At 49.9% G+C, this 18,203-nt stretch overlaps 1 protein-coding gene across 1 annotated transcript in view; it reads right to left on the bottom strand.

Annotated features, from left to right (window-relative positions):
* The window catches only part of TMEM266 (transmembrane protein 266), a 72,783-nt gene that overhangs the window by 15,560 nt on the left and 39,020 nt on the right, over positions 1–18,203 (bottom strand). Inside the window, exons 6-7 of the mRNA XM_047074716.1 lie at positions 17,317–17,455; positions 13,476–13,591 (exon numbers count right to left, since the gene is read on the bottom strand). Of these exons, the coding sequence (XP_046930672.1) occupies positions 13,476–13,591; positions 17,317–17,455 (255 nt within the window). The remainder of the gene's footprint in view (positions 1–13,475; positions 13,592–17,316; positions 17,456–18,203) is intronic.

Here is an 18,203-nt window from a genome sequence, read left to right as displayed (position 1 = left end):
CCAACGACACCAGTCGCTAGAGCCTTTGACGTTTATGGAGTCTTATCCAAGTAATAAAGTGCGTTCCTGTGTGTCATCTCTGGGATACTGTGTAGTCTGGCCCCATTGTGAAGACAAGATGGCCATTAGGGGAAACACAGCTGTGGTCTGTGGGAAGAGCACTGAAGGAGAGGCGAAAAACACGGGTTTGAATCTTGTTCTAGTTACTTGCCTAAATGTGAGATCCAGGTGTGCCTTAATTCAGGTGTCTTATACTGATGATGAATGTAAGACAGGATACCTGGCAACATCCAGGGCCAGCCTAACCAGCCGTGGGAGCCCATCCTGATGTCAGGGATCATCACCTGCTTGCTGGGCTGTCGACTGTCCATTTGTCTTCCAGCAACACCCACTTTCCTCTTTTAGGAGGTGTTCAGAAAGGGTTGGGCCCTAGTCCAGGCTCTGTAGCTTCCTGACCATGTGGCTGGGTTCCCTTATCTGTATAACAGGGGTTCTCACACCCTAGATCTCTCTGAGGACTTGGGTACTAAATAAGGGCTTTGAAAAAAGCTGCACACATTTTGATTTTGGTTAATTATTTTTTGTTGTTTTGGGAAAAGCCAACAAACCCAGATGCTTCTTGGGTTTGTGGCTGAAATGGCTGTTCATCCTCGGGCCTTTCTGGGCCATCTGTGCGAAGACAAAGTTGACGTCTGTCGTTGAAGGGCCTGGCTGTGGGCTCAGCTACAAGGAGAGCCTTCACTGCCACCTAGTGTCCCAAGAACACATTGCATCACTTCTGCACAACCTCCAGACAAACTCTCAAAGCCTGAAACAAGTGGTGGTGGAGGAGGGCAGTCCCAGGGAAGCCCAGTGCCTGGTCTCCCTACCTAGAAGATTACCTACTTGCCCATGATGCTCAGTGTCCTGCTCTGACCCCTCCCTGTAATGTTAGGCTCACACCTCCAACTCCTACCCGACAACAACATGGAACTGGGTCACAGGAATCACCAACTCAACTTGGTCAGAATAGGACTCTTCACTGCATCTGAAAATCACTCCTCAGGTGGTTTCATCTCATCTTAGCTGGAGCCAAAAATGAATCACCTCCTTTGTTTCCTTGCCTTCCCTCCCCCACCATGCAATCTGTCCCCAAGTCCAGCTCCACCTCCAAGTGCTACGCCAAGCCTGCCTGCCCCACCCCCCACCACCTCCACGGCCAGCCCTCACCTGGGCAACTGCAACTTCTACAGCCTTTTGCCATCTATTCTCCAGAAGAAGTCAGAGAGATTCTCCCAAACCTAGATCACATCATGTCACCATCTTGTCTACAAATCTCAACTGGGAGGAAACTCAACTGCTTACCCTTGGCTTACAAAGCAGGTGCATGATCTGGCCCTGTCTATCTGGCCTACTTCGCCTCATCCTTTCTCTCTTTACCTCTCCCTGTGATGCAGGGCTTCTTGTAGTTCCTTAAACACACCAAGCATGTGTTGATCTGAAGGCCACTTCCCCAGCTGTGCCGTTTGCTCACAGATCACATAGTCAGCTCCCCCGCTCAGACCCAACCCCCCCCACCTGAGGCAGCCACCCAGGTACTTTGTCATGCCAGCCTGTTTGAATTCTCTGCATTGGACTTATCACCTTCTGATATTTTATAATCTATTTTAATATTTTATTATTTTTCTTTTGGTGTAAATGAAATGCACAATTAAAGCATTAGTTAACATTAGGGTGGTCAAGTAGGAGACTGACGTTGGGACAACCTCCCAATGTCAGTGTCCACAGGTTTTGTCTCTGGGACCACTCAGTTTTTCAGAGAGCTCATCAGCCTCTGGCAGCCTCTGTGCTGGGAGCAGGGCAAGGGAATGGGGCAAAGGGTCCCATCATTATATGGAAGGATTATCACTTAATCCTCGTTTTCAGCCCTATACCCCTTCTCTGACCCTTGCCTAACCCAGGGACCACCTGCAGAGCCCTCTGGTTCAGTTTCTCCAGAGGAAAAACCTCTATGATTCTTGTAGGATGCAGGTGTGTGGTCTCCTGGCTGTTCAGGATTGGGATGGGGCCTAAGGGGCTCAAATATTGTGTGTACAGGCTTTTAGCCAACCCCTCTCCCTTTGGTCAGCTTCCCAATCACTCCTTTCTTCCCAAACTCTCAAGGGTTCTGAGGGCAGAATTAGCCCATTTCCCTCATCCTCTGCAGGCACTTGAATTATAAATTCTCCATTCTGCTAGATCGGTTACCCCTTTTTCATCCACTATTTTTCTCAAATCCACTTAAGTCTCTATATTCTTTGTCCTTATGGACAGGACTTAAAGAGACACTTTCTTAATTCTTATGTGTTTATGGTTTTTTAAATAATGATTTTAGTGGAGTTTGGGAAAGGAGATGATACAAATATGTGTAGTCACTCCATCATTTTCTTTAAGGACTATCTTTTGGTTTTCCCCTCCCACTGCAGTGATGGTATGATGGTTAAAAGAAAAAGAAAGAAAGAAAGAAAAAAGTCCTGATGGGTAGTTAATGCCAATCTCTGTGGTGTAAATACTCCACCATAGCCAATTTCAAACTACCAACACAATGTCATGGAGAATTGGGAAGACATGTACACAAGTGGCTGTCAGGGATGAGGGCTCTAGCACAGCACTGCCACCTTCGCCCCCCTAATAAAATATAATCTCTGTAAGAGCAGAGTTCTTGACTGTTTTGTTGCCTGGTGTAGAGAAGGCACTCAATAATTATTGTTGAATTAATGAATGAATGAAACTAATCAGCTCTGCTCAATTCTGTGGTTTCAGACCAAGCCCCAATCTTAGCCCAAAGCTGAGATAGTCTGAGCCCTGATCCTGCTCACAACTAAGCTCTGACTGTGAGCCCCAACCATGGTTACACACTGAGCCCTGTACCTGCTCACACACTGTGCCCTATTTCTGCTTTCAGTCTAGGCTCAGACTCTGGACCTCAACAACTCAGTACTTACATGGGGCCATTGGTTGTAGACGGTAAGAAAGCAACCCTGGCTTATTATACGGTGGTCTTCTGTGCAGGGGGAGAGAGTTCAAGCTACCTCTCTGGCAGCAAAGTCTCAGAGGTCACAAGGGGCCCATGAGGCAACCTTCCTGAGTTCTGCTGGGGCTGGAAGCCCCTCCTTCCCAGGCTGATCTGAACTTCCCATGGGCATATGTAGACCACTTTCTCCAAGGCTGCTCATCAGGGCCAGTAGGCCCAGCTAATGGCCTTCTAGGCCACTCTGAGCAGATGCATTATTGATAACTTGTAATTGATATAGAGCTGCCCATGAGTGTCCCACTGGAATTCAGGCCAGACAGCCAGAGGCCAGGGCTTGCCCAGCCCCAAGCCCACATGTGCAGACACAGGCACATACATTAAAACAAGTTTTAGGCTACAGATATGAACCCCAAATATATGGGAGTTCTCCTAGACATTCATTCATTCTTTCATTCATTCACTCATTCAGATAAAGCATGGTGAGGGCTATGTTAAAATTCTGTTACGTGTTTTAGAATGAAAATGTGTCTCTCAGCTTGGAAGTGAGTCCTCAGTGGCCCCATGTGAGGGGGACCATGTCTGCTGCACTGCGGGGAGTAAGTCTCCCAGGACAGTCTCAAGGGGTGACACCGGGTGGCACTTGTGGCAGGGGAGGCACGATGTGTCCAAAAGACAGAGGCCTGGTAGGTAAGAGAGCCTGGGGAGATCAACAGAAGCCACACCAGGCAGAGCCCTTTAGCTACAGCAAGATGTTTCTAGGATGTCGGCCTTTAAAAAGTGACAGGAAATCACTGAAATCTTTTGAACGGAAGGACAGGTGAGGGAGGAGGTGTTGTGGTGACTCAGGTGAGCACTTTGGAAGGACTGTGCTGACAGCATGGCGAAGGATTGGACAGAGATGGGCCAGGGTGGACCTGGGAATACCAGCTGGGATGCTATTTCTGCAACCTAGGCCAGATAACCAGAATTTGGACTAGGTTGGAGACAGTGGAGACAGGAGGTTAAGGTGACTAGTAGGAGGTAGAAGTGTCAGGATGGGCATGGATTGGAATGAGGGTGAAGGAGAGGGACATATTTTTACAAGCTTCAGAGGGTATGAGTGGCTGGATGCTCTCAGCCCGTGCCCTGAGGAGGAATGACTGACTTCCTACAGAGGAAGTGCATATAGCTAAATGGCTCTCAGCTCAGCTCAATTCAGCTCAGCTCTAGGGGGCTGTCAGGGTATTGCAGCTGGGACACTCAGAGCCTGGCTTCTGCTTCTCCTCTACTGAACATGGCCACATGTACTTCCCCAGCTGACTGAAGGGCTGTCAGGGGTCCTAGGATATCAGGACCTCATTAGTCAGTGGGTGAACTGGGGCTCCAGGGTTGGAAGAAGCCTCTGTGCTGGGAGACAGGGCAGGGGAAAAGCTAGGTCAACAGGGTGCATCAGAAACAAAGCTAGGCCCAGAATCCAGGCCTCTGGCTTCTAGCTTCACAGACTTTGTGTCAAGGAACTCGAAGCCTTAGAGACAAGATGGAAGAGACTAGGCTCAAGCAGAATACAGAGGGGTTGATGGCTATAGGGGCCAGGAAAAAGCAGGAGGCTCCAAGTGGGGAAAAAGCAAGGGCTGGAGGCAGGCACCAGAATTCTCAGCCCTTCACCCCTCCCTCACTCTGACTTTGGGTGAGTCTCTGTTCCTCTTTGGACCTTGGTTTTACTGTGTGTTCAATAAGGCAAATGGACTAGCTGAACTCTGAGTCTATGAAAGCTCTGTGCTGGCTCTGGGAGCCTAGCTGGGAGGGAATAAAGTACAAGTGACAGGTGGCTCCTGGTGCTGTCTTGAGGGCCATCCCCTGCTCCCTGATGAAATGCCCCATTCCCGGAGGGCCAACTCTTTACAGAAAGATAATATAATCCAGAATCTCTAAAACACATTATTAACAGTGTGTAGTACACAAAAAGAATTACTATTCATGCAAATAAGCAAACACACACACACACACACACACACACACACACAGACAACCAGTGTTCAATTATCAAGACATAAAACAGTCAAGAGGCTGCTTAGAATTTTCATAAAGGCTGGCTTGTCTAATATTTGAGTTAGCAGATAAGGACTTCAAAATAACTGTGATGATTATATTGAATTAGGAGGAAAGATGAACAGAATGGATGTAGCATTTCAGTGGAGAAACAGAACTTGTAAGAGGAATCAAATGGAACTTCTAGAAGTTCAACATGCAATATCTGAAATTGAGAATTCCATTGGATGGGCTTAACAGCAGACCAGACATTGTAGAAGATAAGATTGTTGGACTTGAGGGCAGGTCTACAGGAAAATATTGCAACATATGGCCAAAAAAAAGGAGGCGGGGGGGGGGTAGGGAGAATGAGTGATCAAAATAGGTCTAAGAGAGATGTGAGACATGCTCAAAGGGCCTAACATAGGCAAGCAGAATTTCAAAAGGAGAAGGAAAGGATAAAGCAAAACAATCAGTAAAGAAATCATGGTCAAGAACTTTCCCAATATAATAAAAAAAAATCCACAAATTCAAGAAACTCAGAGAATCTGAAGCAGGATAAATACAAAATATGCACACCTAGACACTCTGTGGTCAAACTGTTGAAACCAGTTAAGAAGAAACATCCAAGCTCTCCAGGGCTCACGTGGGCCTAGGCCTTGGGCCTCGAGGGGCAAAGGCACATGGTGGCTCTGATGACAAAATGAAGCAAATTTTCCATTGGCAAACTGGCCTGGGGGAAAAAAAGACCATCCTGAGACTCAGGGAGAATGAAAGTGCAGTCACAGCCCTTCTTAATGCACATGATTAGCTAAGTATTTCTATCAGATAACCTGACCAGATCAGCCAGCATCCACAGGGAAGCCCTCAGCATGCATTACAGAGTGAGTCAAGGCCTCTTCCATTGGGGCTGGGCTTTTAATGCATGCCCAGGTGGGGCCAGACCCCTGGGGCGGCAGAGCTGGCACACCCAGTACCTCTCTGCCTATAATGGTCTGGTTTGTGGAGTACACTTGACACGGCCTTGGCCTGATCAATGCACACTCTGGCCAGAAGCTCGATGCTATCTAATGCAAGAGCAATAATTTTCTTCCATCCTATTAGTGCTGTCTGCACAGACTGCCCTGCCTTCAAACCTATCTGCTATTGGGATGGCATCCAATGTTTATTTCCATTAGTTTCACCATTGTTGGTAACAATAAAAATCAGGAGACAGTTGCAAACTAATGATTTAGGAGCAGGGGGAAGCTGAATTCGACCTTGGCCCCTTTCCATCCATTGTGAAGATGACTAGTAGTTGGCCATAAATTTAAATTATGGCAAAAGGATAACATAAGTTATTCCTCTGATGGCTAATTTTATCAGCTAAATAGGCTTGTCATTAAAGCTATCGGCTGTTTTACAAATCACTTCCCATGCTTAAACACACACATACACGCACACACACACACTTCCCTTCCCACAGTGGAGATCTTGAATAATCCAGGTAACAAAGGCGATTGTGCTGAGCTGGGGACTTGTGGCCTCTGTGGGAAAAGTGGGGGGCTCTCTGGAATGAGTCAGATCAAGCATCACCCCTAGAACCAGGATAGGACCCTTTTCTGCTCTTTCCAATCTCCTGATGGCCATGGAAGCCCTTCTCTGAGTTGGCGGCCCAGCCTCAAAGGTGAGAATCTGTGCAGCCGTTGGCGTTCTCTCAGAGGTGCTGAGCACCGGGGATCCTGGGTCCCAAGCAAGGTCCGCAGATCACCTCCCACCACCTAACAAGTGGGTTATGACCCCTGCATGATCCCTGCACCTGAAAGTGGAGCGGATGGAGAGGGAGGAACAGGACAAGGCCCTTCCCCCCCACCGCCTACTTCCACCAGAAATGCCTATTGCTTGGGGTCAAGATTATTATTCTGTTTCTTACAGAAAAAGGCCAAGGTGACTTGCATCATCCAGAGAGGATTAATAGATGTGATTGTGCCCATGGGATGGGGGAAAGGGGTAGAGAACGTCGTGAGCCCATGGGCCTCATTTTATGGATTAGTCCCCGTGCAAGTGACTGTTTTCTTGCTGGGCACATAGACCACTTTGGTCTGCATCTGGTGCCTTAAGTGTGACTGTGAAACTGAGTCCCATCTACGAAATGGGGGCAGAAGCCTGGCTAATAAAAACCTGTACACAGTTCTCTACTCTCCCCTTCTCTACTTCTCCCCTGCTGAAGGAAGAAAACTGCAAGGACTTAGAAGGAACTACAAAATGGGAGGAGCCTGGAGGCCAGACTGACTGTGTCGGAACAGTGGCCCACCACCCCCTGTCCACTGCAACCTGCATTGGGCTGTGATGTGAGAGACAAACTCTTCTTGTGGTAGGTCACTGACATTTCCATATTTGTTTGATGTAGCAGCTTGTGTTACTCTGCCTGACAGTGACTTATACAGACACCCCAGGCCTAGTGTAGGCAAGCAGACCCTGACACTGCGTTCCATCCCTGGCCCTCTACCACGAACTGTGTGGCCTGGGCAAGCAACGGCCTCTCTCAGACATTGTCTTCCCATCTATAAAGGGGTTAATAATACCTAGCCTACCCACTCTGACCATCAAAGCCAAAGGGAGTTAAAATACACTGGAGCGCCTGGGTGGCTCAGTCGGTTAAGCGTCTAACCCTTGGTTTCAGCTCAGCAGTTTGTATGAGCCTGCTTGGGATTCTCTCTGTCTCTCTCTCCCCCTCCCAGGTGCCCTCTCCCTCCCAAATAAATAAAGAAACTTAAAAGAATTTTTTTAAGTACATGGAAGCACATTTGTAAATGGCCACCATTATACAAATGATTTAGTATATTTATTTTCTCTCTCTCCCCTTTTTTTTACATTCCCAGAAAGACTCTGGTAGGCTGGACTTTATATATGTTACTTGACTTAGTCTGATCCTTATAGCATCCTGGTGGCATAAGCCTTGTTTCCTCCGTTTTTCCAACAAGGAAATGGAGGCCCAGGGATTAAGGGGGAAACTAGTCATTGGTGGAGTGGAGGTTGGAATCTTGCTTGCTGGCTCCTTGTCTAAGAGGGCTCCCTCCACCCTTCAGGCTGCCCCCACACAGGACTCCTCTTTCAGGGACTGAAGCTTGCCCAGGGCCCGAGACTGTCCTAAGAGGTTCACTGAGCTCCACTGGCCTCCTTGTGGGCTAGGCCTCCAGTCGCCCTAGATACCTGGGTTTTTGCTAATGGTCTCAGGGTGAATGGTACTCAACTTAGAAAGAGAACTTCCTTCTGTCCTTCCCAAAGGACCCTGGAGAAAAGAAATAAATTTTGACTGTGAGCCAGGTTGGATCCTATTAACACTGGGCCAAAGGCAAAGCTTACAGGGCAAAGAGCAAGTACAATGGGGACTTCAGAACAGATTTCAGAATTAGAGCAAGATCCTGCGCACAGCTGTACATAAAGCTTCAGAAGTGGTTTCTTAAGACGAGTTAGAAGAATATACAGTGATTTAACCGCTGTATCGAAAACAGCTTTAATCTCTGAAGCAGTCAGAACACAGGGACCTAAAGCTCATGCTATCTCTCCAAAGGATAGTAACTAGCATCCCACCTCTGGAATCCATCTGTGTATCAGCAAAATTAACCCCTAAGGACATCCTGGCCAGGACTCTCAGACAGAGAATAAAACACAAGTGAATGAGAAGGAACTTTCATCAGCAGAAGGACTGTTGAATTTGGGGGTCTGAGGCTATCTGCTTCTGTCACAGAAGTGAGCAACCTGGAAGCAGGATGCAGAAGGCCTGCCAGAGCTTAGGCAGGGGAAGACTGACCAACAGAGTATCCTCCTTCCCCGCTGGCCCCAGATTTCCAGAAGGAATCTGTTCAGGGTGAGCTGAGCCCATCAGTCAGAAGAGATGATAGAAATATGGGAAGCAGGGCAATGAACCACAAGAGACTTCTGTTTCCATCCTAATCTTCTAACTGCTGTGTGAGGTTGGGCACACCTCTCCCCCTCTCTGTGCCTCAGATTCCCCCATCTGCCAAATCTAGGATTCTGCCAGACGCCCTCTAAGGATGCTTTCATTTATAACATAAAGTGGTTCTGGGGCACCTGGGGTGTGGCCTGTGGTAAGAAATGAGCTGCCACATGGCACAGAAGATAAAATGTACAAGATATTCATGTAAGAAACCCACACACTGTGTCACCCAAGAGTCTCTACAGCACTTTACCTCTGTGGTCTTCCTCCCCAAACCCATAACTCCAATCTAGTCATGAGGAAAACATCAGACAAATCCCAACTGAGGAGCATCCTACAAAATACCTGACCAGTACTCCAAATGGTCAATATCATTAAAAACAAGGCAAGTCTGAGGAACTTTTATAGCCAAGAGGAGACTAAAGAGACACGATGACCAAATGTAATGTGGTGTCCTGAATGGGATCCTGGAACAGATAAAAGATGTTAGATAAAAACTAAGGAAACTGGAACAACGAATGGACTCTAATAATAACATACCAATATTGATTTATTCATTGTAAGAAATGCATGATATTAATGTGAGATGGTCGCAGGGAAATTGGGTGTGGGGTATACACAGGAACTCTGTACGATCTTCATGACTTTCCTATAAATCTAAAACCGTTCTAAAAAAATAGTTTATTTTAAAAAGAGCTAAAGATGAGTAAAGTCTTGAGAAATATTTACACAGATACATCTTGGGGAAAGAGCAGGATGAATGCAAATTTGGTGTTTCATTAAACTGAAATTCTACACACTTCATGGGAAGTTTGGTAAATTTCAACGTTTTAGGTAGTGCATACAAATTCGATTTGGAAATTGTTTTATTAAACTAGGAGAATTCCAGCAGGGAGACAGAACACAGGAGTGTTTGACAAAGATGATTGAAATGACCTGGAGTGGGGTTGGAGGTAGCAGGGAGGTGCGCAGCAGGAAGAGACTCTTAGGAAATGCTGTTGAGACAGCTGAGTAGAGCTGGGTCTGTGCCTGTGGGAGAGCTGCGCTCAGGCTGTGGTTTAAAGATACTCTGGTGCATAATCTGGCCAATGCCTTCAACTGAGCACCAAGAAGCCATATGAATAGAAAAATAATGTAGAAAGACTCTAAGCAAGGTGGGCTGGGAAAGAACAGTATTCCATTAGGACAACTGAGTCTATTCCTGGCTCTAAAAGCCCTCAATCAACTGTGAACTCTTGGGAAAGTCACCACTCCTCAATTTTCTTAACTGTAAAATAAATGGGTGTATGTCAGGGAGGGGCTGGGCTGGCATTAGTTGCCATTCATCATGTGCCGGGTTTTAGGTGACATAATGTCAGAACCATCCTTCAAGGAGTTTTACTATTGCTCTTTTTCAGACTAGGAAAACCAAGGCCCACACAGGTCCCACCAGTGACCAAAGCTACAAGGCCAGGAAGTGGCCAAGCTGGCTTTGCACTCAGGTCTGTTGCTGAAGTCTCTCCTAACCATTCCAGGCGCTATCCTCTCAGAGTGGTTGGCTGCCCTGATAACGCCATGAGCACCCTCATTTTTTAAGGGTATTTGTAGCCCAGTCAAGTCTCAAACCTAGTCCCAAAACACAGGTGGAAATGAGGTAGGTGTCCACTGGCCCTGCCTGTGGAGTGGAGAGCAGCATCCATGGTTCCTCTGCTCTCACTGGGCCCCCTCCCGCCCTCCCTGTGGCCCTCCCTGTGGCCTCCCTGTGAATGCCCCTGGGATTCCAGTCCAGCTGCCTCTTTCTGCTGTCTCAACTAAGATTACAGGCTTCAGGTGTTTTTTAAATTAAAACGGTTTGTTTCTTTCTGTTCATCTCTTTTCCAGATGTCACTACCTAGAGGGAATCTGTCTTTATTTATTGGCTCTTTCCTGTGCAGGATCCAAGGGAGTCTCCCTCTGGCCAAGCCCCCTAGGAAGGAGGGCACATGTGGGGGGTGACTTAAACCAGGACAGCAGGAACACGGGGTCTCTGGGGGCTCAGGACAGGAGTCCTGCTGGAAACCTATGGGGGTGGGGTTGCCATTAGGGTTTTCTCTCAGCTACGTGGCCCATGTGGTGTTGATGTGAGGCTGCTGTAGGGTCAGCTTGTTCTCTGCCAGGCTGGGAGGCTGTGTGTGAATTTATGAAGGGCAGATGTGGCACCCTGTGGGCATCTATCATGTGGCCACTGAGGCAGAGTGTTCATTTTCCGATTAGACAGTAGACTGAGAGCTGCCTAAGCTCTAGCCAGGTCCTGGATGTCACCCAGATCTGTCCTCTCCCCTCTTCCTCTATACCTCTGTCTATCCCAAACCTAGGCCTCTCTACCCTGGCATCCTGTCTCCATTCCTGCCCTCGCCCATCCTGCCTCCAACAGCAGCCAGAGAGATCCATCAGAAACTCCAACCTGATCAGATCTCCTACCCCTGCTTCTAACACTCCAGGCCTCACCCTTCCCTATAGGCTGGAGCCCAAGCTCCCTGATCAGCCAGGCAGGCCCTTCCCAAGCCTGCCTCCAGATCCTCCTACTTTCTCCCGCTGCTCATACTCTGAATGGCCTTAAGCACCCCTGGTACAACAGCCACTCTAGTGCCTCATCTGTCCCCTCTGCCAGACATCCGTCTCCAAGAGACCCTGCCCGATGTCAGCTCCCCTGGAAACCCACCACTCTCCTGTCCCCGTGGCATGCAGAGCCCCCAGGCACATCCCTGCTGAAGCATGCATGCACCAGATTGCCACTGTTTATGGGCCTGCCACACTCCTTGAGTCACCCAGAGCCGCATGAGGGTAGGGGCCAAATCCTCTCCACGACAGTGCTCCTAGTGCCCGGCACAGGTTGGGATGGTGCTGGCTGACCAGATGTATGGGCGAGAAAATGAAGCTGACTCCAACTACTTAGGGGCTAGGATATTGGTCTTCCCGTCCACAGCTCTGGATAGACCGCCCTACACCCAGGATCCCTTGGATAATGTGCTCCTGAGGGCTATGTCCCCTGATGTCCCCTCATCACCCATAAGCATTTTGTGTTCCCAAAGTAGATAAAAAGATTTGGTTCCCTGACAGACATTCCAAGGAGATGATTTTGAAGACTCTGTGTGCCGGTTCCTGTGGGACATTTCTAGGGATCCATTTGTGGTGACATTCCACAGATTTCCCACTCCCCCCCCACCCCCAGCTCTTCCTCCAGCTATGAGAGGTTGGGGTTGAGGGGCCAGGAGACCCACAATGTGCGGGGCGCTGGGCTGAGTGAAAACATGAGTCAGGCGAGGCCTGCCCTTGTGGAGCAGTCCACTCAGTGGGAGAAGCAGTCCTGGGTGCAAATAATGACAGCCCATGGCAGCAAGTGCCCCATGCTCTCTGGAGGCCAACAGCAAGGGCTGGCGGGTAAAGGAGCAGTGGCTGTGGTGAAGGGGGAGTGCCATGTTTTGTGGAAAAGCAAAGACTTGCAGGCTGTGCACAAGTTCGATAGGCAGAGCTTGCAAGGGTTAAGGATTCAGGAGAGGGGCACAGCACAACCAAAGCTAAGAGACGGGATGGCATGGGGCTTGTCAGAATGACAGGTGACTCCACCTGACTCCATCAGAGTGTTCACGTGCGAGATGAATGAGGCATGAGGTCGACAAGAATGACAGCTGTGTGCGGCCCTCAGACCCTCATTGCGAGTGCCTGGGTGCTCAGCTATGGGGCAGGGGGAGGGAACCAAGGGGTGTCCATCCTCACCACACCGCAAGCCAGAAGTGCTCAGCCCCACGTGGGGCAAATAGCTGGGGCATTCTAAGCCTGGATTGGCCCTGGGCACTAAGGGCGGGGGCATAGCTTATGTGGCTCACAGGGCCAGGGGCAGTGGAGTGTCCTCTCCCCAGCAGCCAAGGCGTAGGCCGGAATGACAGTCCATCCTCTCACATACCTTCCACCACCTTGCTAGCTAGTCCCCTCTCTGGCATTCCTACCCTGCGCACTGGGTACTAGAACATTTCTTCACTGGAGGCTGTGTTTCTACAGAGCTCTGGAGCCTTGTTGCAGGACCCAGCTAGACAAGCCCTCTCCCTGGCCCAGCTGCCCAGCCCCTCTGGCTCTGCCGAGCATGGTCTCCCAGGGCCTGTCACCTTTTTCTCTTCCCCGCAGCTCCTAGAAGACAGAGAACTGCTAACACCTCTTTGGGGTGTCTGCGGTGGGGGGGGGGGGGGTCCTGAGTGGTGACTGGCCCACACTGGTGCCCACAACCTCTGCAGACAGAAGTTGTCCCCTGCTCTAGAGACCACTGAGCTGAGAAGACTCTGATGAACTGAGTTGGTGACTCAGCTGGCTCAGGTTGGAGAGCTGACTGGTCACTGTGGTACCAAAACAAAAGCACCCAGGCCTGGCTGCGCTGAGCAGGAGTGACCTTAGAGACTTGTTTCCCACTCTCGGGGCCTCAGGCTCCCTTTGTGTCCTTGGGGGCCCAGCTGCTCTGGCTTCCTGCAGCTTTAGGCACCAGCAGGGCCCTCAGCCCTGGACAGACTGGAAGTGGTAGGGCGTTACCCCTTGCTCCTGACAGATCTGCGTCAGTCTCTCCAGCTGCTCATCTTGGATGACCTTGGCCTTCTCGTATTGCTGGATGACCATCTCCATCTCCACCTTCACAGGCAGGACGTAAGCTGGAAGAGAGACAGCTCTGTGAAGAACTTGGCAGTAGCAGGGCTCAGGCTGGGAAGGGGCAGGTCCCAGCATTCAGTCAGCAGCAGGTTCAGTCCAGGAGCAGTTCCTAGAGGGGCCAGGGGTGTAGGGCTTGGGGGGAATGTCTAGGTACCCAATAGCATCCAGGCAGTAGAAAAGGGCCAGAATCCTAACCAGTGGTGACTGAGATATCTGTTTTTCTTCTTTTCCCTAGTGATAACACCCTTACTTTTGGCTGTGTGCACAGCTGCCTAGAGCAAGGACTCTGTTTTCTAGTCTCCTAGGCAGTTATGGGCAGCCATGAGACCACATTATGGACAATGGGATGAAAGAGGTGTGATGCAGCAGCTTCCAGGAGCTGGTATTGGTGAGGAAGTGGAAATATTGGAACCCTCACTCTCTGCCATTTTGGAAAAACTCTTTAGGAGTTTCTTAGATGGTTAAACAGTGACTACATGGCCCAGCGATTCAATTCTTGGGTACCTAGGAGAAATGAAAACATATGTCCACACAAAAACTTGTACATGAATGTCCACAGCAGCCCAAAGTGGAAACAAACTTAATGCCCATCAGTTGATGGATACAGAAAACGTGCTCCATCCATACAAAGGAGCACTATTCAACAATAAAAAGGAATGAAGTTCTGATACATATGCTACACATGGATGAACCCTGAAGACGTTTTTGCAAGGTGAAAGAAGTCAGACACAGCAGACCACATATCATATGGTTCCGTTTCTATGAAATGTCCAGAAGATGCAAATCTATAGAGACAGGAAGTGGACTAGTGCCTGCCCAGGGCTGAGAGGCTAATGTGGAGTGACTATTGGTGGGTATGGGCTTTCTTTCTGAAGTGGCAAAAATGCTCTAAGCTTAGATTTTGGTGATATTTGCACGAATCTATGAATATACTAAAAGCCATTGAATTGTGCACTTCAAATGGGTGTTTTACGGTGTGTGACCTATATCTTAATAATGATGTCTAAAAAGAAAAGGCATCTGGAACTTTCCTTTCGCCTCTTTATCTTCGTCTCTTCCTTCTTCCTAGCTGCTGAAATGAGGATGTGATGGCTGGCACTGGAGCAGCCATCTTGGGCCATGGGTGACTTTGTAAAGTAGACTATATGCAGCAGAGCAACAAAATGGGAGGAGCATGGAATCTTGACTACAGAGAGTGCCACATCAGCCCCGGACTGCCTACCTGCAGACTCTCATGTGACAGAAATAAGCTTCTGTTTTGTTTAAGTCCCTGTTATTCTGGGTCTGTTACTCATAGACAATCATATCAATCACTGATGCACACACTGAGACCCAGAGCAGAGAGACTAGACTCTGGATTGGAGGGTCCCAGTGGTAGCCCCATAGGCCCCTCCCTTGGGCAGTTCTCTGGGCTCTGTGGAAGTCAACTCCTGACCCAACCCTTATGCTCTGGCCTTCACACTCTCATATCTCACAGAACCAAGCTCTTCCTGACTCAACAGAAACCCCAGTCACATGCCTCTATTGCCACTGTATTCTACAATCTCCACATCTCCACTCTTCAAGTCCCTTTTCCACCCACAGTGTCTCACCCTCCAGATGTTCTCTGGCTGCTGCAGGGATCATGCAGAGAAGAGAAAGCATAACTCTTGCTTGCTTCTAAACTTGAGGGCAGCCCACATGTCCTGTAGACCTATCTCTAGGTTCCAGAGGCTGGACCAAGCGGCTTCTGCCTCCTCAGATCTCTGCTGAAGCCAGTTCACACCCAGGGCAAGAGAAACAAATTAACGCCCACACATGCACACAGCACATGCCTATCCTGCAGCTCCCAGTGGCACAGCAATGCCTGATTTGTATCAGGAAAAGGGGAGGGGACAGCTGGGAAGAGTATCACAAGGGCTGTCAAGATCCATCAGTGTGAGGGTGTCCAGCTGTCCACAGCTGGCAGAGAAGAGCCAGAAGGCACTGTTCCTTCCCTGAAGGGAGAGGATGTTCTCATAAATGGAGCCAAGAGCAGGGCCCTGAGCAGATGGGGGTGAGTGAACGTATGAAGAACACTGGTGGGTGCCAACAATCCTACTTTCCACTTCTGGCTCATCGCCTGCTCTGCTGTGTGACAATTCTCCCTCTTGGTCTCAGTTTCCCCAGTTATCAAATGACAGGAATGGACTAGATGATCTCTCAAAGCCTTCCCACTTGGGCCTTTCAGTTTGATAAAGATTCTGGATTAAGAGATCCCTGACAAGACATCATACCTCACACTGCTAACTGGGTAGGATATGGGGTGGGGACAGGGAAAGGGTGCCCTGCCAAGGGATGAGACCCCAGAATGAGGCTGTCCTTTCTGCCTCAGGCTCCCTAGTCCCTGACAAAGGTTGTCGGGGTACTCTCACAGCCACAATTTCTGTCATTTGCAACCAAAATTCAGGGCTGGAATAACTTTAGAGTCTATATACTATACAGTTTATAGTCTTAGCAGTCTATCCCAGTGATTTAAAAGTGCTCCAAAGGGCCAGAAGATCCTCAGAGATGCCCCCAGGGAGAAGAGAGGGGGCATGGAGGTGGGCTCTGGCGCCCTGCTCCGAGTCATCCAGAGCAGCCCCACTTTTAATCCAGTTTTCACACTGGGTAGCTGCATGAGATTTTGCAGAAGAAAGGGGTTTGCTACTTAAAAAAAAACTTAAAAGCTTAGGACTCCTCATCTGGTCATGCCTTGCCCCTCCATGTGACCACCTGGCCTGAAGCTGCCTGCACTCCAGCAGAAGCCCACCTCCTAGAGGCAGACCAGCCCGTCTGTGGGTGGCTCTGTGCCTAGTCTGCCTGAGGAGAGTGGGCCTCCCTGTCATGTCCCCAGAGGTCCAAGGACCATCCTCTGGAACCCAGAGTTGGTTCCACCCTCTTCCCCCTCCCCAGACCACCCATCCCATCCCAGTACCCTGTCCTGTACTTCAGGGACAAGGCTTCCGGTCTCCTCTTCAACCAAGCATCCCTCCTCTGGGGGGTCACACTCTTTCTGGAAATACATGAACCACCCGGGTCAGGGCACAGCCCTCTAGATGAGGTGGCTCAGGAGGAAGGGTGGCCTTGCCTCTGATGGTAGCAAAGGCAATGATAAAGTGGAATGGATCAGACACTCACTGGGATGGACACCCAGATGGGAGCATGTGCTACTAAAACTGGGTGAAGCACCAGCCAAAACCCAAACCAAGCCAGCAGCTCCCATAGAAACCTTCTCTAGTTGTTTGCAGCTCGACAGGCTTGGGAGGGGCACCCCCCTGCTGGACACACAGGTGAGATGGACCCTGCGGGGAGCAACACCTTGACCAGTAACCTGGACAAAGCCAGTGGCGAGTCTGCAGGCAGCAGGGAGCCAGGGTAGTTGTGCATTGGAACGCTCAGGATGTACAAAGCCACTGCTCCCAGAATGGCAGGCCCTGCTGTGAGCACTCACGTGAAGGGCTGGCCATCCAGACATACCATAAATAGTTATGTGGTAATGAATGCTCAAGTGTTTGCACGTGACATCTGGCCAGTATGCGTGGTTCCTGAACACATGACATCAAGTGAGCAGTGGCAATAGTTTCCATCCTCCAATCCCTGAGGCTAGTGAGGTCATCCCTCCCTCCCACCCCATATCACATGGTCTCTCTCCTTAGTTGATAGCTCCATGTTCTATAGCAGCTACCTACCACCCTGCCAGCTCTGCCGACCCATTTGGACCACTCACCATCAATGACCCTCTTCACCCGCCAGATCCGGAGCATGATAATGAGGCTGATGGCGTCCCAGGGGCTCCTGGGCCCATTGGCCACGGTGGACGCCACCATCGGGGCCAAGGACAGGATGATCACAGCCCCATCAAACACCTGTGAGAGGAATTGGATTTCAGTGCCCTGGGCCACCTTCCTGAATGTCCCAGAAACAGGCAAAGCATCTGGTGCTGGCCAGTTTCTCCAGGAGGTCTGTTTCCACATCAGAAGGTCACCCTTATCCGTGGCTGCCTCTCCTGAAAGTCCTCAGTCTTTAGGGACCTCCCACTCACAGACATGCCCTTGAGCACTCTTTCCTCTTAGAGACCTCAGCCCATCCGCAGCCTTTGTTCAGATGGCCTTGGGTTGCTTCCAGCATCTTGTCCCTTGGGATGGGGCCTGCATTCCACGTCCCAGAGTTCCTGTTCCAGCCTTGCTGAATCCCTCACTGGCAGTGGGGGCTGAACGCAGGACCCTTCCCCTGGGGTAACAGGAGCCCAGAGCCTGTATCTCATTTCTATCTGGCGTTGAGTCTCTCACCGTGTAGGGAGGCAGGGCTAGGAGAGGAGGGGGCCCAGCACGGGCGATACAGCCTTGGGCCCTGACCTTCTATCTGCCTGTTCCAGCTTGGCCTTGATCTGTGACTTCCATGGGCCAGGCCTCTATGTTTGCTCCCAGCATTAGGCCCAAAGAGGCTAAAATGTGGATGTTGGGTGGGGTTGGGGGTGAGGAAGCAGTTGGGCAGCAGACACTAACCACCTCGCCTTGTCCTAAGCGCACAAACCCCCCAGCAGCAGCCAGGCTTCCTTGGCACCTCATCTCCACCCACTGCACCCCACCCCCTACATGATGCAGGGCAGCTGGA

Source organism: Lynx rufus, unplaced genomic scaffold (genome assembly GCF_022079265.1).
Source record: "Lynx rufus isolate CCGP_SWC_20201006 ecotype Redwood Valley unplaced genomic scaffold, mLynRuf1.p SCAF_13, whole genome shotgun sequence".
Taxonomy (NCBI): Eukaryota; Metazoa; Chordata; class Mammalia; order Carnivora; family Felidae; genus Lynx; species Lynx rufus.
The sequence above is the reverse complement of the archived record's forward strand: the minus strand, read 5'-3'. Positions and strand labels throughout refer to the sequence as shown.